This window comes from Myodes glareolus, chromosome 16, assembly GCF_982192425.1.
Source record: "Myodes glareolus chromosome 16, mMyoGla1.1, whole genome shotgun sequence".
Lineage (NCBI taxonomy): Eukaryota > Metazoa > Chordata > Mammalia > Rodentia > Cricetidae > Myodes > Myodes glareolus.
Genome location: NC_142041.1, coordinates 59,114,261 through 59,141,699, shown reverse-complemented (window position 1 = coordinate 59,141,699; position 27,439 = coordinate 59,114,261). Strand labels below are relative to the sequence as shown.

General features: G+C 44.0%; 1 protein-coding gene across 8 annotated transcripts in view; it reads left to right on the top strand.

Annotated features, from left to right (window-relative positions):
* The window catches only part of Ncoa2 (nuclear receptor coactivator 2), a 231,072-nt gene extending 208,426 nt beyond the window's left edge, over positions 1-22,646 (top strand). For all 8 annotated transcript variants that reach the window (XM_087897233.1, XM_085677343.2, XM_085677339.2 and 5 more), the window contains 8 exons: positions 7,292-7,457; positions 10,934-11,212; positions 11,607-11,684; positions 12,724-12,958; positions 14,696-14,873; positions 15,383-15,581; positions 16,893-16,982; positions 18,940-22,646. In XM_087897233.1, the coding sequence (XP_087753359.1) occupies positions 7,292-7,457; positions 10,934-11,212; positions 11,607-11,684; positions 12,724-12,958; positions 14,696-14,873; positions 15,383-15,581; positions 16,893-16,982; positions 18,940-18,951 (1,237 nt within the window). In that variant the 3' untranslated portion in view covers positions 18,952-22,646. The remainder of the gene's footprint in view (positions 1-7,291; positions 7,458-10,933; positions 11,213-11,606; positions 11,685-12,723; positions 12,959-14,695; positions 14,874-15,382; positions 15,582-16,892; positions 16,983-18,939) is intronic.
* The last annotated feature ends 4,793 nt before the right edge of the window (positions 22,647-27,439 follow it).

Genomic DNA, 27,439 nt, shown 5'->3' with positions numbered 1-27,439 from the left:
TTATGGCTCATGGGTTCTATTAGTTGTTTCCAGACCTGTATATGGATGAATTCCCTCTGAATGGACAGTGCTTACCAAGTTGTTGTTTCTTCAGACCAAGTCATTCACTAGGCAGGGAAAGGAAGATACAAAAATCAACATGACTAGACATGCGTTTATACTCCTGACAACTTATTTGGGAAAAAAATGATGTGTTTGTGCTAAGTGTAATTGGGCAGTGGTGCACAGTATAGAAGCCTCGAGAGAAATAACCTTGTTTCAGTAGCTCATCCACCAAGGCTGGCAAAGTTTCAGAATCTTAGAAACGCTCAAAGGGGCAGAATAGCCCAGTGTGCATGGCAGAGCAGCACCCTGCCAGCTCAGGGGTTGCATGTATGTGTAGGGTAACAGGAAATGATCTCATTTTGTGTTGTGTGTATTTACCACGATTAACAAAAAGATAGGGGCACCTCCCTCCTTTCCAGGATCTAGCTAGATAAGTGTAGTCCTCGCCCCTTCTCTTTGCAAAGATCGAGACTATTACAGAAAACCACAACCAATCAAAATGCAGCTGTGAGGCCAGGCCCAGTGGATACATCTACAAAACAACTCCCACTCATAAGGCTCAGGACATTGTGAAAGGGGACAGAAAGATTCTGAGAGCCAGAGGATCAGGAGTTTGCTGTGAGGTTGAGTCTCCTGATAGTATCAGAAGGTGGGTCCATAAAGTCTTGTCAGCACGACTGCCTAAGCGCGAGCTGGACAAGGACATTCCAAAGTGAGTGGGAGGAAGACCACAAAGAACTGCAGGCAACTGAGGAATGCTGATCAGGAAAAATGGTCTTCTCCAGGGAAGAGCACACCAGCTAGTATCCAAACCACATGGTCAGCCCTGAATGTATACATACAAGTAACAGTATACAGACTAGACAGCTTATATTTAGGAATATATGTACATGTAACAATTAATAAAAGAAGCTGTGAATTTGGAATGAGCAAGGAGGATGTGTGGGAGGGTTTGAAGGGAGGAATGAGATAATTAAAATAGGAGCTAGTAAGCTAACATAGTTGCTAAAGTGCTTGTCGTATGAGCATGAAGACCTGAAATCAGAGTCCAGAACCCATTTAAAAAGCCAACTGTGGCACACATTTGTAATCCTGCACTGGGCAGGCAGAGACAGGAGTGTCCATGGGACCAGGGACCAGCTAGTCTAGCTTAATCTGTGAGACTTTGTCCCAGAAAATAAGGAAGAATACCTGACGTTGACCTTTGGCATCCACATGTCTGTCTGTCTGTCTTGTCTGTCTGTCTCTCTCTCTCTCTCTCACGCTCACACTCACACTTACCCTATTCCTAACACTCAGAGGCAGAGGCAGGCAGATCTCTGAGTTCTAGGCCAGCCTGAACTACAGAGCAATTTCCAGTACAGCCAAGGCTACACAGAGAAACCCTGTCTTCACAGAACAACAAAACACAAAACTTATGGTCCTGGGGCTGGTGAGATGGCTCAGTGGTTAACAGCACTGACTGCTCCTCCAGAGGACCCAGGTTCAAATCCCAGCACCCACATGGCAGCTCGCAGCTGTCTGTAACTCCAGTGCATATGAAATAAAGTTAAAGTTTAAAAGAAGGAAAGAAAGAAAGCTTGCAGTCCTTCTGCCTGGGCCTTCCAAGTACAGGAATCACAGATGCCCGCCCCCATGCTAGGCTTTAATAAATTGTCTTGAACAGTTCTAGAAGACTTTAACCACCTTATGTTTATATACCTTGCTTCTCTGTCTTCTCAATTCTTTGTAGGATTCTGACAATGTATGTCAGACCTCTTTATTTCATCCATATATTGTTTTGTTTTTTTAAAATGTGTGTGCACCTCCATGATTTTACACATACCACATGCCTGCAAAGCCCTTGAGCTTCCATGGGTCACCTGATGTGGGTGCTGGAGCTGAATGTTGGTCTCCTGCCATTCTGCCGTCTCTCCTGCTTCTCCTTTTTCTCTCTTTCTTTTAAAACTTATTTTATAAGAAATGTGTTTGTGTGTGCATGCAAGTGCATGTGTGTACGTGAACACATGTGGAGGTGAGAGAACAACTTCTGGAAGTCAGCTCTGCACTGTGGGTTTCTGGGGATCAAACTGAGGTTGTAAAGTTTGGCATGCTAAGCCATCTTGATGTCTCTATTTTGCATATTTCACTTCATTTTTCCTGTGTTTTAGATAGTCTCACTTTGTAGACCTGGCTGGCCTGGAATTTTCTATTAGACTAGGTTGACCTAGAACTAAGAGATCTGTCTGCCTCTGCCTCTGGAGTGATATAATTAAAGTTGTACACATCACACCTAATATTTCTTAATTCATATAGTTTTCATAATTTGATTTTTATATATACTGTTCGATATAATTTACCCTTATATTATCTTACCTATATTACGTATCTTTCACTTTTAACAGTTGCTTGCTTAGTCATTTTTTTATAGACACTCGGGCTTGCTTGTTTTTTTATGATTCCATCTTTGTGCCTTCATAGTTATTTTCTAAATTTCTTGATCCAGTGCTTCCAGCACGCTAACATACAGGATTATGGGCAGTCTAAGTCCAGATAATGAATTTCACTCATGGTTGCCTGTTTCCCTGAATTTTTGCATATTTGCCACATTTTAGTTTATTATGATTAGGGAAACTATACACATGGAAGTCACTGTGACATCCATACACGGATATGTCATTCACTGATCATATCTCCCCATCCTTCTGTACGTCCTGCTTCCCTTTGTCCTTCCAGTGTTTGCACACTTTCCTTGGAGCTCACATGGCCAGTGGGATACCTGTGTTCTAAGCTGAGGGTGCTTCCCTAGGGAGGCTCACACTGGTCTGCTGGACAGTGCACACTGTTTTATTGGGTGGCTTCGAGGTCGCCTACCTCAGTCTCTCTATCTCTGATTGCATATTGTTCCTGAGAATCCTTGCTGTCATGGTTGCTGCAGGCTGTAGGCAAAGAGCATCACATAGCCACAGTGACACTACAGGCAGTGACTTTTCAGGGCCCTTCTGACCTTTGAGCCTTATGCCATGGTGGCCCCAGTGAATGGGATTATTTGGGGTTGTAACCCAACTATTTCAGGGGAAATGTTTTCAGAATACAAATTAATAATAATTAAACAGTAGTGTCTCATAGTTTTTGAATGAAATCAAAGATCATCTTTTATGGTGATTATTATGAAATTTTATTAAATTCAGATTTTTATTGTTAAACATGCATGAGTTGTATAGCAAAGACAAAGAATTCTAGACTCACATTTAGTCCAGTGTCGCGCCCAGGACTGCCCACGCTGCTGTTGCTTCTGTGGCTATCCTAACAGTGGGCAAGCAGAATGTTGCACCTCTTCTTTTTTTTTTTTAAAGTATTTATTTATTTATTATGTGTACAATATTCTGTCTGTGTGTATGCCCACAGGCCAGAAGAGGGCACCAGACCCTATTACAGATGGTTGTGAGCCACCATATGGTTGCTGGAAATTGAACTCAGGACCTTTGGAAGAGCAGGCAATGTTCTTAACCGCTGAGCCATCTCTCCAGCCCCTGTTGCACCTCTTCTAAAGCTATTTCAGCTTTATGAACCATTTATCTCACTTATTTTAGATAATCCAGTTTAGAAGAAATGAATGACCAGCCTTATAACGTAGTAAAAAAAATATATTTTCATAAAAATTCAAAATTTTTATGAATTTTGAATTCATAAAATTCAATGACAGACAATTAAGTTTATATTCTTGTCTCTGTCGAAATAGAGACAAATCAGTGCTCATTAATTTAAACCCCCTTTGTGAATGTTTCAGTTATTTAGAGTATGTTCTTAATGTGTTCATTTCTACATTTATTTATTGAGAGTGTAACCGCATGCATGTGGAGATGAGTTTTCCTTCCACCATGTGGGCCCTGGGGATTGATCCTCGGTTCCTCAGGTTTTGTGGCAGGAGTTTTTTACCCACTACACAGTCTCTTACATGTTTTATGAATCAGAATTTATTTATTCATGCATTTCAAAAGCATTACCATTAAAGCTACTCATGTATAGCACATTTTGAAAATCTGTTTATTACTTATAGATAAAACTTCCATGTTTTGGCTCACCCCCAACATATACATTCGTTTGTTTTCTTCATTCATTAGATATATATGCTATATGTTTACCATCAGAAGTTGTAGGCCCAAGTGTGGTGGCACATTCCTGCACTCTCAGCACTTGGGGGCGGTGCAAGAACAGTCATTACCCACCACCCCTCCCAGATGGTGTGCGGTAGTAACAAATAAACTAGAAGATAGGGACCATTACCACCCAACACCCAGGTATACATTAAAACCAAAGTGGTGCTCATGATTTTGGGGACTGACCCTGCAGCTTCTTGCTGAATATGTGCCCTGCTAGACTTCAGCACAAAGTCTGACTGCAACAGAAGATACCTTCCTTCATACAAATCAGATATGAGAAAAATAGACTAACTTGGCCTTTTAAATTTTAGGTAAAAAAAGAAATAGTTCATGAAAGGGTGCTACCAAATATCAATGAAAAGCCCCTTTAGCAATCTCAGGAGAAGTCTTCCAAAGCCATTAAGTAACTTATTTATTATTTTCTGCGACAGGGTCTCATGTAACCCAGTCTGATCTCAAGCTTACTGTATAGCTGAGAATAACTATAAACTTTTAATTTTCTTTCTTCTGCAGAAGCTCTTAATCACTGAGGTATCTATCTTAGGGTTTTCTACTGCAGTGAAGAGACACCATGACCACAGCAACTTCTATAAAGGAAAGCATTTAATTGTGGTGGCTTACATTTTCAGAGTTTTAGTCTATTATCACGGTGCGACATGGTGGTGTGCAGGACGGCATGGTGTCAGAGTCAGCGCTGAGGTTCCTACATCTTGACCCAGAGGCTACAGGAAGTAGACTGAGATACTGGGCATGACTAGAGCCTACATGAGACCTCAAAGCCCACCTCCCAGTAGTGCCACTCCCTATGAGCTATGGAGATCAATTACATTCAAACAACCACACCCAATTGTGAGGCTGAGGTGTGAGGATTTCTGCAGGGAGTGAATATCAGGTCAGGCTAGGGTTATGTAGCAAGAACTTGTCTCAAAAAACAAGTTTGATTTTTGCATTTGTAAAGCTCAGTTTCCTGTTTTCTGTGTACACTGCCTATGTTTCTAAACTATAGAAACTTGTGTTATGCCACTGAGCTAGGACATGCAGAGTGCGTGGTCTGTCATGTTAGATTTCACATTGCCCATCCTTCATTGGTGGAGGAATATTTTGCAGTACAGCTTCTGAAGTGCAGAAACAGACAGCTGTTCACACAGCTGGACAGAGACTGGCCTAGTTAGGGTTGTCATTGCTTAGATGGCACATTGTGACCAAAAGCAAGTTGGGGAGGAAGGAGTTTGACTTACAGTTCCATATTGCTGCCTACTGTCAAAGGAAATCAGGACAGGAACTCACACAGGGCAGGACCCTGAAGGCAGGCGCTGATGTGGATTCCATGGAGGAATGCTGTTTACTGGCTTGCTCTCCATGGTTTGCTCTGCTTGCTTTCTTACAGAACCTAGGACCACCAGCCCAGGGACGACAGCACCCACAATAGGCTCCATCAATCTCTAATTTTAAAAAATGCCCTACAGGCTTGACTATAGCCTGACTTTATAGAGGCATTTTCTCAGTTGAGGTTCCCTCCTCTCAGATTACTGTAGTTTGTGTCCAGTTGGCAGAGGCAGTACTTTAAACTGTCTCATTGAGCAGCTTCCCAGGTCTGAGGGGACATGCTCAAGAGCCACATCGACTCCTGGCCACCAGAACTTACTTTCCTTTGGCCCCAGTCGTTAGGTACTCAGTGTGGGGAGGGGTCTCTCCTAATGCTCCACCCATGGCATGGAGTTGTGTGGTTTTTTCCTCACATTGACATTTCTATGACTATTTCTTCTTTCATCTTCTGAAAAAGAGAGAGAGAGAGCTGATCACATTTGTATTTTAAAGAATAATTGGGGGAATGTGGACTGTAGGAAAAAAGAGGTAGGTATCAAATTTGGAACACGACCAGTGCAAGCTGTTCTTCTACAGCCTCTCGATGACGAGAGAGCAAGAGGTGGAATACCTGGAATATATACACCCTTATATATGCACTCTTGGCTGACAGTACGTACACCCTTATATATATACACTCTTGACTGGAAATGCACACACACACACACACACACACACACACACACACACACACATTCTGTCTCTGTCTCTCTCCTAATAGTATCTCTGCCCTTATATATGCACTCTTGACTAACAGTGGCCTCCCAGCCAGCTTACCATGGCTCAGAAGCAGTGGGACTGACTGTATCAGGGACAGTAAGTGAGAAGAGGCATCAAAGGGACACTCAACTGGGTGATTTTCTCTTAAAAATAGAATCTGATGGAGAATATAGATTACACATTGATACATTCTACTGTCAGTATTTGAAATTAATTGTTGGTTTCAGTGCTCAGCATGACCCTCCCTATATTGCAGTTCTAAGTCAAAATAACATAAGTTAGACCACCTGAGGAAATACAGCAACCTGAACAGGACCAGACAACTTCATTCCTTGAAAAATTTATTCTTAGTTGTTTAAAAATGAATTTTTTTAAACTGAGAATAGCTTGCCTGGTACACATGATGCCCTGGGTTTAATTTTCAAGTACCATACACAATAAAAAGTAAGTTAGCTTACCTATATACTTCTGTTTTCTCCACAGTATTCTATAGTACACAATATTATTTGAAAAAATATAACTCTCATTTCCTCTCTTTGGTTCACAGTGACTCGAAGCTCCTCGAATTCACTCAGTAATTTAATTATAATTTTTATATACTATAGAAATGGTAGTTTGGTGTCAAGATGCTATCTTGAATTGCTTTATAGCAATTACAATTAGAAGATTTGTGATTTCTTTCTCTTGGCACCTAACTCATGAGGACTAACAGCTACATATCTTGAGAGTATTAATAAATGCTTGCAAATTCTGCTTCTGCAGAAACGCGGTTTCCTAGTAGCGGTGAGTACCTGGCTAAGTTAAGCCCCTAGTTTGCTAGCTGTAGAAAGGCGTAGAAACAAAACTGCTTCCATTTATATATGACCTTTATTAGCACTTAAATAAAATGAATTTTTCAGGTGCATATTATCAAAAGTCTTGATTTTGTTCAATGTGTGGCTGGTGTGAGAGTTCATTGCAGAGACCCTGGGAGTCAGCTGTCATTTCCATCAGCCATGGTGAACTTTGTCTCTTTGCAGGCAGCCGTTTGGCAGCTCCCCCGATGACCTGCTGTGCCCACATCCTGCAGCAGAGTCTCCCAGCGATGAGGGCGCTCTTCTAGACCAGCTGTATATGGCCTTGCGGAACTTCGATGGCCTCGAGGAGATTGATAGAGCTCTGGGGATCCCAGAGCTGGTCAGCCAGGTAGGCCAGAGCCCTGCAGGGCCATGTGCTCCATAGACAGGAGGGGTCTGTTCCAGCAGTCTACTCTGTGGGGTGCTTTTCACCTCCCCTCAGGCAGGCCTCCCCTGCCTTCCTGCTTCTCCTGTTCCTCCACTGTTCTCACATAAACTGCTGCCCAAGAAGCAAACCCCTAGGAATAACATAAAACTTGAATTACAGCAGAAAGGCAGAAGCTAAAGCCCAATTGGCCTTTTGTCCCCCTTCTTTATGGGCAGATGAAGAAAAGATATCAAGAAACCACAGGTTCCTGGTGGTCTTGCATCTTGCCCCTAGAAGAGGGGACAGTATGAGCATAGGCCTCAGACCTACTTGTGCCTGTGCGCTGGGGCAGGCAGCCCTACTTCAAAAGAACTGTTTCCACATACAGGTAGCATAACTCATCTTAGGTGTGGTTGCAGTTTGAACACTTTGGCCCTTATATGGATGTTACCTGGAACAATTTCAATAATTTTTAAGCAAATAGGAATATCAGAAAGGTCAATCAGCATGGTGGCGCACATCTTTAATCTCAGCACTTGGGAGGCAGATGCAAGAGAATCTCTGTGCATTCCAGGCCAGCTCTACAGAGCAAGTTCCAGGACAGTCTCTAAAACTACACAAAGATACCCTGTCTCGAAAAACCAAGGGGGAGAAAAAAAGCCAGTTACCTCAGTGAGTCTAGTTAGCTCTTGTCTTCCTGGTTAGTTTATTTGAAGAAGTTACAGACCTGTAATTGTATTTCTTTGATTTGAGAATAGCTGAGAGAGTGAGATAAATGATCCCATGTCTCTCAAAAGACCGTTTCTCAAGCAGCCCTGCAGCTGCTTTTATGTGAAACAGCTCCCTGGTTTGCTGAAGGCGGGGGCCTAGGAAATCCTCACGCCCTTGCTGCTGTCTTCCTTCACACTCAGTACCCCTCATCGTCCTTTCTGTCACCATGCCTTCCGAGGCCGGTCTCCTACATGTCACTGCATCTGTGAGGAAGGTGACATGAGTCATTGAAGACCTTCTCTGAACCATTAGAAATGATCTTGTCATAATTCCCACCATCTAGCAACACAGGTCAGTTCATAGTGAAAACAGCACAGTGGGAAGAAATGACTGGACGTGCACAGTGCACCCCGAGTGCAGCCCGAAAGGAAATGGGTTAGCTGCTTCCTGTGGACATGGCTGGCTTTGCCTCAGTGTCAGCTAGACTTTAGCTTCTCTGTAATTATTCCCAAGTTTCCGAGTGACCTGTAACTCTTTGGTGGGTTTTCAAGGGTTTTTGTTTTCTAAGAGATTATCTAAGCTGTAACCCATTAGCCTTGGATTGATGGCAGTTCGCCAGTGTCGTGTCATCGCCGTATGGCCCTCCCCTTTGTTCTCTGTACTGTTTCTACTTCTCCTCAGCCATGTTACCTGAACTGGAGAAGGCATGTTTAGGTAGAATGGGGAAATGGGACACATGTGTAGCCAGAGTAGCATACAGTGTTTAAAAATGGAAATTACTGGCAGGGGAGACAGCACAGTCAACAAAGTGCTTGTCTCACAAACATCCCCAGTGCCCAAGAAAACATACCAGGCCCAATGGTAGATACTTGTCATCCCAGCACGCAGTTCTGGTGTGGTGTGGAGGCAGGAAGATTCTGGACAAACCTACCAGCCAGTCCAGCATAATCTATGAGTTCTAAATTAAAGAAAGACCCTATCTCAAAAAAATACAAAAATTAAATAGATGAATATAGAAATAATTATATTTTTCTACTGAAAATGGGCAACTAGAAAGTTCTGAGATATCTCAGCGAAGAGTGTCTCCCTGCTGGAACTCCATGCACACTTTTTAAAGTGCCGCGGGGGAGGGGTGGTGTGCCACAGCTGTCACGCATCTGCCCCACGATGCTGGGCAGCAGTAGGATGGCTTGGAATGACCGAGGCAGGGCTGGAGGAACACCGACTGAAGGAGGCTTGAGATTTTATTGCTGCAGGGGTCTTGCCCTTTGAAAGACCTTCAGATTTGTGACAGTGGCTTCTAGGAGAAGGGTTGGCTGGGTATATCTTCACATGGACACTCAGGGCTGCACAGGTTTGAGATACTCACCCTGAGAAAGCTCCAGATTTCCTATGTGTGAAAGAAAACAGGAGAGTTGGCCCGAAGCTTGTATATACAGTTCAGTGGCAGAAATGAGAAGAGACCTCGCCTCAGAAACAAGGTGAACTACAAAGAGAACTATGTCCCGAGAAGACCTCTGTTGCATGTGTGTGTGCACTCATTCTGTATCACTCACACACACACACACACACACACAGAGAGAGAGAGAGTGTACTTTGAAAACTATGTAGCTAATACAAGATGCAGCTGGAATGTATGCCATTCTCTCTGTAAAATGCACCTCAGCTGGGCATAGTGGTGCATTTGATCCACTGAGACAGTGAATCTCTGAGTCCGAGGCCAAACTGGACTACATAGTAAGTTCCAGGGCGATTAGGAAAGTCTGGGCAGGGGGGAGGGAGAAGGCACATCTCTCAGAAAATTAATCAGATAATAACCATCTTGCAGACATGTCTGCCAGATACCAGTCAGGACACAGGGAGAATATGCTAAATATCTTTACACCTTCCTTTCCTTCTATAGGTCTTTGGTGGGGAAGCAGCTATTTAAAAAAACAAATGACAAGAATATTGAATATGTCTAGCACGTAGTTAAGTAAATGATGACAAAGTGTGGGCGTGTAAGAAATTCTGCCAACCATAGAGAACAGCTAAGTAAACAGTAGGCACCGTAAGCCAGGCATAGTGGTGTGACCTGTAATCCCAGCACTTGGGAGGTAGAGGCCAGAGGTTCATGGTTGAAACCCAGCCTGGGCTACATAGCAAGTTAGAGGCCAACTTGACCTATGTGAGACCCTATATCAAATGGCTCTCACTCCCAAAACATAGTAGTCAGTGTATCACCCTATTAAGGGTCTCAAGTCCCACATCACAGTGTGAACCGCAGCCTACCATGTCTTACTAGAAAGACTTCTGAAGTCAGCTTCATGTCCCCACATCTGTTCTGTTATTTACAGAGCGAGGACATTGGTGGTTGGTTCCTCAACACTGCTAATGCTGGCTAAGGCAGTCATTGAATTAAAATGAGTAATATAGTCAGAAGAGGTCACGTGCAGATGTCTGCTCATTGAAGCCCATGCCCGTTTCTGACTGGGGAAAGATAGAGCATTACATAGTCGCAACCCCTCCTCCCACCCCTTGAAAGAAGTGCTGTGGGGAGGTGGCCTTGCCATGTGCTTTGGAGGCTGGATCTATTTCAGAGAGGCATTGAAGGAAAGGAAAAGTAGAGCCAAGCCAAAAATACCTTGATATAATTGGTATACAGTATTTTAAAAGCATCAAATATAAGAGGGAGAGAAAACTGTCTCATATTTAGTACAGTGTTGTTAGTAGCTTTATTTATGTGCTTATTTGGGGCTTCTTTTCAGAGCCAAGCTGTAGATCCAGAACAGTTCTCAAATCAAGAATCCAATATGATGCTGGAGCAGAAGGCCCCTGTTTTCCCACAGCAGTATGCGTCTCAGGCACAAATGGCCCAGGGTAGCTATAATCCCATGCAAGATCCAAACTTTCACACCATGGGACAGCGGCCTAATTACACCACACTCCGTATGCAGCCCCGACCAGGTCTCAGGCCCACGGGCCTCGTGCAGAACCAGCCAAACCAACTGAGACTTCAACTTCAGCATCGCCTCCAAGCACAGCAGGTTAGTTTTTCATGGGACCTTTGGAGCTGGGGCTCAGGAAGATTAATGCGTGTTGGTGTACCCGTGAAGCATTAGAATTGGAGGGGAGGCGCGGTTAATTGGAAAGGGTGATTTGACATAAATATTTCCTGTTTTGTAAAATGTACTGAAATGGGATTGACTACATAACCCTCGAATCCTAGCACTTGGCAGGAGGATTTAGAATCCTAGGCCTTGCACTGAACGTGGTTGTGTACACCTTTAATCTTAGCACAGGAGGCAGAGGCACACAGATCTCTGTGAGTCTGAGGCCAGCCTGATCTGCAGAGTGAGTTCTAGGTCAGCCAGGGCTACACAGAGACTTGAATCACCCCTCTCTCAAAAAAGTATTGATTTCTGCTTGTTCGTATTTTAGAATCGCCAGCCACTTATGAATCAAATCAGCAATGTTTCAAATGTGAACTTAACTCTGAGACCTGGAGTACCAGCACAGGTGAGCCCAGCAGCTGTGTGTGTCCACCATGTCCCCTCAGCTCCTTCTGTCATCCCTCCTGCTGGTTCTGCACCCCCAGGCCTATGCTTCCCTGCTTTAGTGCCCAGTGCCATCTTATTGCCAGAATGCACAAGAGTTATATTACAGAAAGTCTCAACCATTCATGATTCAAGTACTGACTGATGTTCCCAAAAACACAGGCTTGGGGTCCTACACACCTTTGGTCACGACATTGTTCTCAGCACATCAGTACATAATCTTGTTTTTATGGAAGTTTCTGTTTGAAGACATTTTTGTGTGTGTATTTTACTCATTAACATTAAACTCACAGTCAGGAGGTAACTGGGGAGGGGATACCTGGGTATCCCCAACCAAATCTGTTTTGGTGATCAGTGAAGAAGGCCACTACCACCCTTACCTCCACCTTTCTGAAGTACACCAAGTTCTTTTGGCAAGGATTTGGTTTCTTGTTATATTGGAAAGTTCCTTAAGAGAGACTAAACTGCCATCCTCAAGTGATGTGAAGAGCCTTCTGCTGGGCGTGGTGGCTCCTGCTGTACCCCCAGTGCTCAGCCGGCTGAAGCAAGAGAATAAAGAGTTGATGGTCAACTCGAGCTGCGTAGGGCTTAGAGAGATGGTTCTTCTAGAGGACCTGGATCCAGTTCCCAGTATCTACATAGCAGCTCATAGTTATCTCTAACTCCATCCCCTGGTAATTGGACACTCTTCTCTGGCCTCCATGAGCACTGCACATGCATGCTACATAACACATACAAATAAACACAAAGAGCCTTCTAGGAAGGCCTGTGCTCTTTTGAAGTCCTTCGATTGACTGTATTCTCACAAAATGAGTTAGTCAACACCAGTGTGGTTGCAGAATCATCACAAAGGTTGAACTTGAAAACTTACATACTCACTCTCTAGTTGGTCCACTCTGAGTACTTTCTTTCGTGTAATTTTATTTCCCAAATGATTTTGCATGAAGCATGCCATTGGTATCATGTCTAACCTATCTACCCTTGGTTTTCCTTCATTTCAGGCTCCTATTAATGCCCAGATGCTCGCCCAGAGGCAGAGGGAAATCCTCAACCAGCATCTTCGGCAGAGACAAATGCACCAGCAACAGCAGGTGCAGCAGCGAACTCTGATGATGAGAGGACAAGGGTTGAATATGACCCCAAGCATGGTGGCTCCTAGTGGTATACCAGCAACCATGAGCAATCCCCGGATTCCCCAGGCCAATGCTCAGCAGTTTCCATTTCCTCCGAACTACGGTACTGAACTTATCCCCACCACCTCTCCTCGGTCCTTTCTCCCCAAAGCCTCCTAGTCCTGGGTCTCAGCTCCTCTCTCACAGCTCTTTGCACAGCTCTCAAATGAATCTGACTAACCAGAGAATAATAAGAAACCTAAGAGGACAGTTGGAGCCTAGCAGAAGTCCCCAAGTCCAGCACAGTGCCATGCAGTCTCTTTGCCCTGGTCGTTCCTTTTCTCTGGGTGCAGGTCTTAATTTAAGGATGACCAGTTAAGTGTGTATGTGTCTCTGGATGTGTGAGCGAACATGAGTGTGTTTGCTCGGATCGGTAATATAACACACAAACACACACACAAATATTCCTACTGTATGAAGTCTGACACAAAGAAATCAGTAGCTAGATACAAAATGTCAGAATAAATAAATCAATTTAAGTATTACAGATACTCTACAGCTTTGAAAAACACTCTGTTACTGACAATACTTATGAAAAAAGAAAATAAAACCTTTAAAAGATTCTACCAAATCTTTACTGAATAGGTAATTCTTGAAGTGTTACATTAGAGCCGCAGTGGGAGGCCTCTTTACTTCATATCTCTTGCTCTTTAATGTCAGTCTAAGAGATGAAATACCAAGGATAATGTTATAGATATGAATGTTTATGTGTGTTATGTTCAATTAATAGTGGGATTATTAATAAATGGAAGTGCTTACATCAACATTAAGTGTTCCAAATGGCTATCATTTCCCTGTCTGAATGATCTCTCAGTAAGATAAGTCTTTCTGTTGCCTAAATACAGATGTGCTGTCTCTCTAAAGAGCCAAGATAATGTAGCCCAGTACTGTGTGTCATGCTTTTAATCACAACACTCAGGAGACAGAGGCAGATAGATCTCTGTGAGTTCAAGGCCAGCCTGGTCTGCAGAGTGACTTTCAGAACAGCCAGGACTACACAGAGAAACCCTGTCTCAGGAAAAAAAAAAGAAAGAAAAAGAAAGAGAGGGAAAACTAGTGTATTTCTTTGACATAAATGTTCTTTTGTGGCTCCTATAAGTGCTGCACAAATATTAAGCAAACGTGCATGCTTGTTCCACCCCTGAGTTGCCCTTCTCACCACCTTCCTTTCCCAGAGCCTCTGCTGTGTTTCCTTTCTCATGGCTAGGAAAGGTCTGCTGAGAGTTCTTTCCTTTTTCTGCGAATTCTTTTACCCTGAAACTAAACAAGAAACATACGCTGAAATGGTCCCTGACTGCTAAACCTGACAGCACTCGGGTACTACAAGCCCTTCCCAAAAGCAAGACAAGGCAGTGTGAATGCAGTTAACGTGTTTTCTAAAGTAGCTGACCTCATCATTGGATGGTGTAATTCAGTTTAATGAAGTTTCTCATGTACTTTCAGTATGTAGCTGAATTTAATGAACCTAAACTAAATGTAATCAATACAGTTACAGTGATAGTTACATTTTTGAAAAAATTTGACCATTTCTGATAAAAGTGATGTGTGCATATAAACTCTTGGTTTGGAGGGAGTTAAAGAAAGAATGTCATTTCTCTGACACTAGCCATGACATTTAATGTGTGTCCTAGGACCCCTCTGACTGTTTTGGATTTCTATCTTAGCCTGAATCTTTTTAAATGTCTATAATTAATTGTATGTAATCAAGTATTTGAAAATAATTTTGTGTATACTTAATTTGGAATATTCTCTCTATGATATAGCCAATAATCTCCTTTGGACTTCCTGTTTTGTTTTTAAGGAATAAGTCAACAACCTGATCCTGGTTTTACTGGGGCTACGACACCCCAGAGTCCTCTAATGTCCCCCCGGATGGCACACACCCAGAGTCCCATGATGCAGCAATCTCAAGCCAACCCAGCCTACCAGCCCCCCTCGGACATGAACGGATGGGCACAGGGGAGCATGGGCGGAAACAGGTAATATCACGTGGCTGCGTCTGGTACAAAAGATTCCTCCAAGAAACTTTCTACAGAATAGCCATCCTGTTCATCTATATTTTTAAAAATGTATTTGCTTAAGCAAGCAATAGCAAGTGGATTGCTAAATAAGCCAGTTTACTCTTTAGCAAAAATCAGCAAAATTTTACAAAAGCCTAGCATAGCACCTCTTGCTTCGAAGTTGAAAGCAATACCTGTAAGCTGGTTCCCCTTTAACTGTAGAACTCCCTGTGGAAGGCAGTGATCCAGAGCCAGCTTTATCAGTATTTGTGATCAGAGCACATAGGGCATCTAGGGGCTGGGAAAGTGGGACGATGTGAGTCCTCTCAGTAACGTATGCAACGGAAAAGCTTCATGTTTCTGTCCCGGCATCTCAGGCCGACTGGCCCTGTATTCACACCATTTAGATTCGTTCATTCTAGAACAAGTGCTCCAGACTGCTGCCTTGGTTTACCGCCAGGCTCTAACACCTTCTCCCTGTGCTCCAGCATGTTTTCACAGCAGTCCCCACCACACTTCGGGCAACAAGCAAACACCAGCATGTACAATAACAACATGAACATCAATGTGTCCATGGCAACCAACACAGGAGGCTTGAGCAACATGAACCAGATGACGGGACAGATGAGCGTGACCTCAGTGACCTCCGTGCCTGCGTCGGGGCTGTCCTCCATGGGTCCTGAGCAGGTAAGGGCCAAGGAAAGAATTTTTGAGTCTTGACTTTTTGTCTATTTATGCCCTTGAGTCCCACATCTATTTTGAAAAGTGTTTTTTCACCTTATTTTCACCTGTGCCAGTGAGATTTAACAAAAATACTTTTTAATGGTAGACCATTAGGAAAGATTTTTGACTGCTAAAGGGTGAGGGTTTTGTTGTTGTTTTCACACCATCAACGTTTCTCATGATGTGGGATTTAGACACGGAATGGCGAGCGCTGTGAAGTTTTAGAACTAGCTTTGCTAACTGGGGTAGTGCACACCTTTAAAAAGCTGAGGCAGGAGAATCTCTGAGTTCCAGGACAGCCAGGACTGCGCAGAGAGACCCAGTCACCCGCAGCGCCGCGTGGCTGCCATGAAAAGGCTGCTGCACTTGATCCTCTCCACTGCCGCAGTGCAGGCGCCATAGTTGGTTTCTGGTCAGTTTTTAGTATCTATTTTGTGTGCCTGTCGTGCCGTCCCTTTATGTAGTTCAAGGCCGGCCTGGACTACATGAGACCGTGTCATAGGAGGGAGGGAGGAGAGAGACAGGACACACATGGACCCTGGTGGTTTCTGGTTTGCTGTCAGGCATGTGGCAGGAATGAGGCATGCAGTGCTGCAGCGATAGGGCATAGTCACAGGCCAGCCTCCCCAGGGACGGGTGGGCGCCTTTAGTAGCTCAGACCATTTGAAATGGATGTATCAAAGTATCAGAGTCAATATGGTAAGCCAAAAAATAAGACCACAACTACAGTGTGTCTTCTGACAAAGCCATTCTCTTTAACTTTGGTGGGATTAACACTGGTGGGATGGCGTCACAGTGGGGTGGGGTAAAAGCACTTGCCACCAAACCTTACAACCTGAGTTCCAGCGCAGGACTCTACCTCCACACTCATGCTGCGGTACACACACCCTCACCACACAGAATAGAGGTGATAAAAGAAGTTGGTTCATGAAAGCCAGCAGTGTTTTGGGTGCTCATAGCTTGCCTGAGGAGCAAGGGTGTGAGGAGTGTCTCGGGTTTCACAGTCACACCGTTGAGTTATCAGTTTTATTGGAACCAGCCTTAAACACAGACACACAGAGGGAGAGGGAGGATATAAATGAAAATATGCAAATAAAATTTATTTTTGAAGGCAAATAGCATACTAGTATACTATCGTGTGTTTTCAGCCTCTATACTGCCCCGAAATGTGCATATGGAAGAGCAGCTAGGCCCCTGAAATCGTTGTGATGGGGTCGTTTCTCCCCAGGGACATAAGACTAAAAATGGGAAATGTTCATGTGTTGTCACCCTCAGGTAAATGACCCTGCTCTGAGGGGAGGCAACCTTTTCCCAAACCAACTGCCTGGAATGGACATGATCAAGCAGGAGGGAGATGCATCTCGGGTAAGCAGCCGCAGCCAAGGGGGCGCAGCCAGTGGACATAAGTTAAGTCAGTGGATTAGAAATAGCTGGAAGGCATTTTATCATTTCATTTAGCGTAGAGAACTTTTTTTGTGTAAATAGTTTTTGTCTTGTTTTTGCAAGGTAGGGCTATATTTTTTAATTTGTTTTAATATAGGGTGGCATGTAGCCCAGGATGGTCTTAAACTCACTCTATAACTGACCCGGACTCCTGCTTTCTCCTAGAATCACAGGCGTGTACCATCACGCCTGGTATTTGCTGTTTGGTTTGTTTAAAGCTGGGGCTGCTAGGGATACAACGCCACTGGTAGAGGACTTGCCTGAAATGGATAAGATCCTGCGGTGAATCCCCAGTACCATAAAAAAAAAAAAAATAGAAAGAAGCTGGTGCCGGCTGCCTTCCCTCCTTTTTTCTCCTTCCCCTGGCACACCCCATCACTTAAGGGATAAAAAACTTTGTTTTGTTTTTCTGAAACAGGAGCTCACTTTGTAGCCCTGGCTGTCCTGGAACTTGGTATGTGGACCCCACAGAGATCTGCCTGTCTCAGCCTACCAAATGCTGGGGTCAAAAGAGTACACAGCCACGCCCAGCTCTGAAAAACATTTTATCCTGTTAGGAAGATCTGGAATTCAGGGTCATTAGCTAATTTGAAGCCAGCCAGGTTACAGTGAGATCCTGTCTCAAAAAATGAAGGACCAAAAATATACCTGAGTTTGTTTCCAAGAACTCACAGTGGAAGAAGTGAGCCAACTCTCAAAAAGTTATCCTCAGACCTCCACATTCAAACACATATAACAATAACAAAGTTTTTAAATGACCTTTGAAGCCCACCCTGGAATACCCAAAAAATAAACAAATAACTTGATCCCAATGGAGAAACTAGTGTCAAATGAATGTTGAATGTCCTTAATCCTGGGTGCATCTGTAGTAGTAATCAGATTTAGAATAAACCCAGCCCATATCTTAATAAGATAGTGTATTTGTTTTCCCACTGCAATCTTTGGTTTTTACAACCATAATCCTGGGTTTCAGAGGTGCTTACGGTGTGTAGGACATAACATGATGGTTAGGTACACAAAAGCTCACTGTATCGGTGTTTTCAAAGCTTTTACCAGGTAAGGAAGTCACACACTGGACTAGATTCCATATTGACCATGTGTTGCATTTGGAGTTTACCAGTTCCAGGGCTAATTTGATAAAATGCTCACTGTGCAGACATCAGGATCTGTGTTCAAATCCCCAGCTCCTAACTAAAAAGGTCCGCATGGCAGCACACACCTGCAGCCCCAGGACTTCAGGGAAGGAGAGAGGGAACAGGCCAGGCAGTCTAGCTGAATCAAGGAGCAAGGAAGAGAGTGATGGAGAAAGATCCCAGATGTCATCCTCCTCCATAGCACATGTGTACACTCAAGCAAGTACATACATATACCACACACATGCATGAAGTGGGTGCGGGCCATGGGTGGCAGTGTGACCATTGTAGCCCAGGCAGGCCTTAACCTTGGTCCTCCTCTGCATGTGTCTCCTGAGTGCTAGGCATGTGCCATCATGCCTGGCTGGAGGAATGTCTTTGATAAGAGAGCAGAAGTCATTCAGGAGAGATTGTCCATCCCCTGACCACAACCTGCAAGAATTGTTGAGTTTGTAAATGTGGCATTCTGCTAGGAACAGCACCATTTACCTTCCCACATCAGAAACAAGAGATTTATGTTATCTAGAATAAACTAGCATTTGTGTTTTGTGATGGACATTGCATTGTTTTCATTTCAAAAAGGAAAAAAAAAACCACTTGATATTGATATTGCCAGGATGGCGGTACGCATATTTGGGGTAAGCGGGTGGAGAATTTGAGATAGGTCCTCAGGGATGCAATAAAAATAACCAACCAAACATAAAGAGCCCGCTGTCTTCTCACTGCCTCTGTCTGTTTCCTTCCAGAAATACTGCTGACCCTACAGGTAGCAGTCTGCTTCTATCTTCAACCCACGGGGCTCACTTGCTCCAAACACTGACCAGTCTGCAGAGCTGCGTCTCTTTGTTCTGCCCCACCTGACCTGCCACCGGTTCCCCCAGGACACGATCAGCAGACAGCTGGCGCTGGCCCCAGCAGAGAGTGAGCTGGCTTGGCTGCCACTGGAAGCACCCGCCGCCTCTCCTGCCAGCCTGAAACGCGCCTCCAGACCATCTCGCAGTCTGTCCACTGCATTCACCTTAGTGCAACTTAGATCTCTCCTGCAAAGTAAATGTCGACAGGCAAACTTCATACCCATTCAGATTGAATGTATTTAAATGTATGTATCTAAGGAGAACCATGCTCTTGTTCTGTTCCTCTTCAGTTCCACACACTGGTTTCTTGCTGTTTTCCTTGGCTAATCAGTCTAGTACAAAAGATTATGATCCTGTCTAGAGCAAAGAAAGGAAGTCAAACACGAGGTGTTCTAAGCTAAATCCTGCACTTGGATGGAAGCAGGGCAGACGCTGAGCAATGCCGTGTGTACCTGACACACCCAGCACACTGAGGTCGTAGCCTGCAGGAAGCTGACAGCTGTGTCACGTCGGAAGGAGCATCCAGTGTTTGAACAGATGAAGCGCCTGAAAGAGCGCTCTTCACATGAACAGGTATCTGTTCCAGGTTTCCTCTTTCTGAAAACCAAACTAGTTCCCCTAAATCAGGAGTAAAAGAATATTAATTTCTAAATTGTGTTTTTAGATGGATCAGGTGGTTTGAATTGGCATCTCCTCCCCCCTCTGGCCCTGACCTCTGCCTCCCCTCCCTGCCTTCTCTTGTCCCTCCTACTTTTGTGGCTTTTAAATAAAAACAACAGCAACAGCCTAAGCTACAGAAACCAGCTTAGCCATGCATCCTGTCAGCGTTGGCTAGCCACTTAGCAACAGCTTACATCAGAACTGCATTTCCTGTCAAGGAGAGGAAGAAAGTGGAGAAGGGACACCAGTCAGGCTGCGACACCTGCGTAGGAAGGCCTGGGCTGCCATCCACTCTGGCCACCAAACGAGAGTTCTGATGAAATCGACAGCGGACATCACGACAGATCTGACCTCTGCCATGGGTTTTTTATTTTGTTTTTTAGCAGTGCTGACAAAGCCGAAGTTTTGTAAGGTACATAACCCAGTTTATATGTAAACAAGCAATAATTTAAGTTCAGAACTTAAGTGTTTTAATTGTATAATTTTGTGAGGTATACATATTGTGGGATTGACTCAAAAATGAGGTACTTCAGTATTAAATTAGATTTATCTTCATAGCAATGTCTCCTAACGGTGTTTTGTAAAGGCTGCCAATGCCTTGATTGGACCTGATTTGTAGACTTAAGACCTTTTGTTTTCTAAACCTTGAGATTCTGCTCATGAATCATGTATCTAATCTATATGATATGCAGCCGCTGTAGGAACCAAGTCTTGATTTTATATGTTTATATTCTTTCTTAATAAACCTTAGAAAGACTACACATTACTAGCAGCGCACTTTTATGGTTGTTTTTCCTGCCCAGTCTGTCGGGGAATAGCCTTTGTTAACTGGTGTCAGATTCTGACAACTGCAGTACCCAGAACTAAGACCTTTTAATTCTCCCCAACCCCGATATACATACTTTCTTACCTAAATTTCAAAATGGTATCTTTTTGATGTCTAAAAACAAAGCATTTTATAATATCTCATTAGCCAAGCTTTCTAGGAACAGAAGTTTTTCCTTGAAATTTAACTGTTTATTCCCGGCAGGGTGAAAAACATATAAACTCCCTTATTTATATTTATGTCTCTCTATATATCTACAGATTGTGGAAATATAGAAAAGAGATATGACCCAAAGACAAATGGTAAATCGTCTGAAAGTGTTGCTCCAAGCTAAAGAACTTTCTGGAAATTTGCATTCCAATACCTTTTCCACTTTGAGAGGACTCTCGGTGCAGGGAGGTGGCCAGGGACAGCGCTTCCCAGGGACCACCAGTTCATGCGTCCGCTCAAGGCTCCACTTTTCTCCACCAAACCATTGACTGCACAGCTGCCCTGACAACAGGGAGCAGATGGAGGCCAGGAGCTCTAGGCCCTCCCCCAGGAGTGGGGCTCATGTGGTATACTGCTAAAGGTGACCCATTCTCAGATCAATTTTCAAAAATACGTGAGCTAGGATAACTTTCAGCTTGACACGGCACAAGAGAAAATAGAGTTTAAAACAGATTTGTTTTGATTTTAAGTCCCATTTCACTATAACACCAGCCACAATACCGATCTTTCAACATTCATGCATTCTACCACTCTTTTCAATGTCGGTCCCAACCGGGCAAGTGTACAAAGGCGGCAGTCAGAATAACTGTGATCAGGACGTGAAGAGAGGGTAAATTCTCTCCCCACAGTCGTATTTTACATCTCGTTAGGAGAATGAAGTAAGTGACGGGGTCCTCTGATCATGTTCTCACAGAAGCAAATGCCAAATCAACTCCCTTCTTTGTCAGTATTCCTCATGCTATACCCAGTAAATTTGTACTTGGTTTTTGTTTAACAGGACATATAATCAGTGTTTTTCTTATATCGCTCAATGTGAAAAGCATACCCATGTTAACTCGGTTGTAGAACCCATCTCAGTGTTCGTGTACCGTGGTAAGTTTTCAAAGTGAAGTGAGCTGTGTTACTACAACAGATTCGTTTGACTCAAAGATTAAAACACCCCCCACGTGTATCTTCTACGACCTGTGATAATTGAAAGCAATGGTTTGTTGCAGTTTAAGATGCGACTTTGAATCTGTGTTTCTAACTGGAGTTCCTCTGGGTGTGACACATGAACTGGGAGGCGCAGATGCACTTGCAGAACCCAAAGATACACAATCAATTTTGAAATGCAACTTAAGCCATTAACTGTTGGTGTGAATTTAAAATTTTCTAGTGTTTGTATGGTAGTATGCTGCCTAAGAGCAAAGCATTCTCTGCACAAAAGAAAATTACTGTAGTGGCTTCGATTTTAATTAGAATTTTCTCCCTGGTGTTTCTTTATAGACTAAAACAAAATCTTTTAAGTTTCTTACTACAGGTAAAAGCTATGTGCAAGAACCTCAAAATGCTAAAACCTAGCATAATGCCTTAGATCTGTTTTTAAGTCTTGTATATTCCTACATAGCTGTCCAATGTATTATATTTGTATAGTGAATTGTGTACAATTTTTGAACAAGTGCATCATCACTTACCCTTATGTTATTGAACAGTGATGATGATTCATTTCTTCAAACATTTAACTGTCATTTTTTTCTTTGTCATTCGTGGATTTTATTTGTACAGTTCCTCATGAAGTTGCATCTGAGATATGTGTATATGAAAAGATTATACAAGGGTAAAATTAAGCAATATATTAACTATGGTTCTTCAGGAGAAAGCTTACAGTGTTTCAGGTTGTGATTTATTTTCAAAACAGAGTTGGCTCTGAACATCACTTTGTTCATCTGCATTGATGTTTGTATTTCTAGTGTGAGCAGTTTATGCAAAGGTAGATATATTCAGAGAAATTTTAAATACATTTATGCAAGTTACTATTGCTTTGCTGATGCTATTTGCTTATTTGATGTTAAATAATGCTATTGTAAATAAAGAATCTGTTGTTACTGCATCATTTAATAAATTTTAATGCCTTCGGGTTTTACATGGCTTTAGAGATTTTAATGTGGTTATAGTGTATCTTTTTTTTGTAATTTAAATTTAAAAATACCTGAGAACTGCTGGTTCAGTGGTTAAGAGCACTGGCTGCCCTTCCAGAAGACCCAGGTTCGATTCCCAGCACCCACGTGGCAGCTCAGAAGCATCTGTCACTCCGGTTCCAGGGGATTCATCCCCTTCTTCTGGCTTCCGCAGGCATCAGGCCACAGGTGCACAGACATGCGAGCAAAACACCAAGAGACAAACTACAAAAGGAAAAAGAGTTAAAGACCTTGTTTGTCTTCTGTGCTGGAGGGATGGCTCAGTGATTAAGAATGTCTCTTGCATTTCAACAGAGTCTGAGTTCAGTTCTCAGCACCCAGGTCAGGAGGCTCACCGCTCCTCTAACTCCAGCTCTTCCGGTGCACATGTCCACACAGAGAAACACCCATACACATAATTAAAAATAGATGTTTACTTTTAAAAAATTTAGCGTTGGCATGGCAATTAGTGTTGGTTACAGCGCTCTGGCATCTCAGCCTCCCAGCAAAGCTAGGAAAAATGTATTCTACTTGAGATTGTGAAATACTTTATGGCAAACATAGGCCACATCTACTCACCTCACTCCAAATACTGCTACAGTCCCAAATCATAGACTGTTTGTGGTTTGTTTAAGATAAAAGTTTCTCTATGTAACCGCCCTGGCTGGCCTTGAACAGAGATATAGCAGCTTATCTTTACCAGCTGAGCCATCTTCCCAGCCCTCAAACTGTGGATAAGAATGGCATGTACGGTTTCATGGCTTACTGGGGTATTAGGCATGGCACATGAGAATAGATTGGTAACACTTGGTAGGTTGCTTTGGTACTAACATGTATACTGTGACTATAGTACCTACAACCCAGGTCATAAACTGCAGGCAATACTAGTGGCTCTGTTTGGTTTGGTTTTTCCTGCCCGGAGATGGAGGGGCACATTGACCATTGCAGGTGGCTAGATCAAGCATATGATAGGACAAGCTGTCTGCTACTTGCAAGGCTATATACCGCCAGTGCATCTTGCTTTTAGATACTGGCCAAGCCGAAACAAACTTTTTCCAACGTTTTACTGCAGCTACCCCAACCCCACTGTGTTGTGAGGTTTCCTGGTTACCTAGACCTGAAATAATCACACAAAGCTATATTAATTAAATCACTGCTTGGCTTATTAGCTAGCTTGTGCAGATTTCTAGCTAACTCTCACATCTTAGTTCAACCCATCTCTATTAATCTGTGCATCACCATGAGGTTGTGACCTACTGGCAAGGTTCTGGTGAGTGTCTCCTCTGGTGACTACATGGCGTCTTACTGACTCTGCCTACTTTCTCTATCTCTGCTTGAAATTCCTGCCTTACTCTATTCTGCCCTGTGATAGGTCCAAGGCATCTTCTTTATTAACCAATGGTATACAGGGGGGAATTCCACATCACCGCTGTGTATGGATTTTCATCTCCATCTGCCTTCAGAAGCATCTGGAATTCATTGTGTAGCCCAGGCTGGCTTTGAACTCCTCCTGCCTGTGCCTCCTATGTGCTGAGATTTTTGGTATACCCCGTCACACTCAGGCAATGTGCTCTCTGAAAAATACTGCTAGCATGTTCCTGGACCCTGGAAAAGACAGAACCCCTAACCACAAATGTAGATCATTGGTTTGTCCATAAATGACTGCTGAATATTGGGTGCTGCTGGCCACAGCAAGTTGTACCCAGGAAGTGGTGACAGGGAATGAGAAAAAACAACGTTCAACAGAGGAGAGAACTGACAGACAGCTGAACCACTGCCTGCCAAGTTCTGTGTGCCCAGCAGCATCATAAAACAAATGGTGTATCATGATCGTTCCTGGGCCAGCAAGTGCTTCCACCAAGCCTGACAACCCGAGTTCACCAGAGCAGCGTGGCAGGAGAACTGACTGCTGCAGACTGGCCTCTCTCCTAGTTGGGGTTACTCTGACTCTGATGGAACACCATGACCTAAGCGACGCTGGGAGGAAAGGGTTTATTCTCCTCACAGTTCATCAAAGGGAGTCAGGATACTCAAGCAGGCCAGGAACCTGGTGCAGAGGTCATGGAGGGTGCTGCTCACTGACTTGCTTGCCTTGGCTTGCTCAGCCTGCTTTCTTTCAGAACTCAGGACCACCAGCTCAGGGGTGGCCCCACCCACAATGGACGAGCGCTTCCCCCACCCCCCCATCAAATTAAGAAAATGCCCTACAGGCTTGGCTATAGCCCAATCTTAGACATTTTCTCAGTTGAGGCTCCCGCCTCTCTGATGACTCCAGCTTGTGTCAAATTGACATAAAACTAGTCAGCACATCCTCTGACTTCCGCACAGGTGCCAGTGTGGGCACCTCCTCCTGCCAAAAATGAGAGGGTGCCCTAGATACTCGAGTATTCATGGCGTGGCTCCATGCACAGCCTTACAGACCTGGATGACCTGCTGAAGGAATAGAGAGCTGAAGCCTAGTGTACACATTCGAGAGGCCATCAGGTACCCTGAGACAGTGGCCCTGACAGCAATCTTTCCAGTGGGAGGTAGTGCAATAAGTACATAATGATCTGTATGTAATCTCACTTTAAGAATAAGGAAAAGTGGCCTAAACTGAGTGTAAATTTCTCATCCAACCTAGTTACTCACATGTGTAATCTCAATAATCAGTAAGCTGAGGCAGGAGGATTGCTAGAAATTGAGGCCAGGCTCACCTGGAACAGTGAGTTCCAGGCAAGCTAATCTGTCTTAGGAGTGTGATGCTGTTCGAGAAGACAAAAACAAAGCCCTGGCCAGTGGCCAACGATCAGACCATCTGCTCAGAGGCTTGGAATGAAACCAGAACACTGACAAAGGCATACTAAGGAAAATGAGTGTCCAGTTTGAGAGGTTTTTCCCCCCTCTTGAGAAAGGGCTTCTCTGTGTAACAGTTCTGGCTGTCCTGGAACTCGCTCTGTAGACCAGGCTGGCCTCTGACTCCCAAATTCTGGGATTAAAGGTGTGCGCCACCACCGACTGGCCAGTTTGAGCATTTTGGAGCTGCACATTCAGGCAAACATCCAATGCAAGAACACAGCCATGGAGACACAGTAACTGGTTGGCTGACTCAAGCCAGGCTTCCTCATCAGCTTCTACAGGCAGGGCTGGCACAGGAATGCAGTGGCCCTAGTAACCAAGTCAGAGCCCATCATGAACTGAGACAGATCAATTTACGGTCGAGACAGCAGAACACTTGCCCACTGGGGGGCCCCAAACCCTAGGATAAGTGAGCATCAGATGGTGACCAGCAGAGGGAGCCTGCTGCAGGGCTAGCCAGGGGAGTGCGGCACTGAATTTTCACTCGCCAGTATCCGGTCCCTATTTGTCCTTCCAGTGCTACTATTTCCCTTAGTCCGGTTCGGGACGTCTACCTGATGATTCTAAGGAGATAACCTGCACTGTCTAGTCACACCCTCTCACCAGGGAATCCTCACAGAGGAAAATTCCAGCCTACCTCTGCTCTAAATAAGAGGATCTCTCCTCCTGTTCTTTCTTCCCTCTGCTCCCCCAGGCTGGCTGTTCTACGTTGCTGCTGTTGCTGTGATAAAACATTGACCAATGGGGGAAGATGATTTATCTTATATTTCCGGGTGACCGTTCATCCCTGCAGAGAATCAGTGCAGACACTGAAGCAGAGAGCACGTCAGTACCCAGGCTTGCTGATGCCTTCCTCAGCTACCTTATTTGTTTGTTTGCTTGCTTGCTTTTGGGTTTTTTTTGTTTTGTATTGTTTTTTGGTTTTTTCTTTTGTTTTTTTGTTTTTTGCTTTTTTTTTTTTTTGAGATAGGGTTTCTCTGTGTAACAAACAGTCCTAGCTGTAAATCAGAGGTTCAGTATAACCTGTGCCCTCTGGTACTCGTTGGCAGGGCCAGGCAAAGCCTCCTCCACTTACTAGATTGTTGTATGTAGGCGACTAAGGTTCTCTGGTTTCCTTGTTGTTTTAACTTTTTGATTGTTTGTTGTATGTGTGTGTGTCTGCTTTTTATTTTGTTTAGTTTAGTTTGATTTTTCTGTATGTTTTTTGAGGCAGGATGTCTCTATAGAGCCCTGGCTGTCATGGAACTCAATGTGTAGATCAGGCTGGCCTCGAACTCTCAGAGGGAACCACCTGCCTCTGCCTCCCTAGTGCTGAGATTAAAGTCATGTGCCACCATACCCAGCCCAAGGCAGCTGAAGCGTGAGGGAGGAATCCCCATTGCCTGAAGACAAACGAGCCTTGGAAGTCGGCTTAAGCTAGCTCCCTGCCCAGGACAGAAGCCTTAGGTGTAGGAAGTCTCCTTGTCTTGGGCAAGTCTTGGCGGCAGTCCTTCCTCTCCAAAAAGTGAGCCAGCCTTGCTTCTCAGCAGGCTCCGGCAGTAGTGCGACCACTGTCTATGGTTCTGAAGCCTGAATTTATAGGGTATTAGCTGGGCCCAGTGGGACCCTGATTAACTAAATGTGGATTTGCCAACAAGGGTTAAAAAAAAAGAAGAAGAAAAAAGAAAAAGACAAGGGGCTGGAGAGGTGGCTCAGTGGTTAAGAGCACTGACTGCTCTTCCAGAAGACCGGGGTTCAATTCCCAGCACCCACATGGCAGCTCACAACTGTCTGTAACTCCAAGATCTGATACCCTCACTCAGACATACATCCAGGCAAAAAACAACAATGCACATAAAATAAAAATAAATCAAAGACAAGTGGGGTCTGCTGCTCCTACCTCCTCAGCTCAGGAGGCCACTCTGCCCATCCGTGGCCCTTC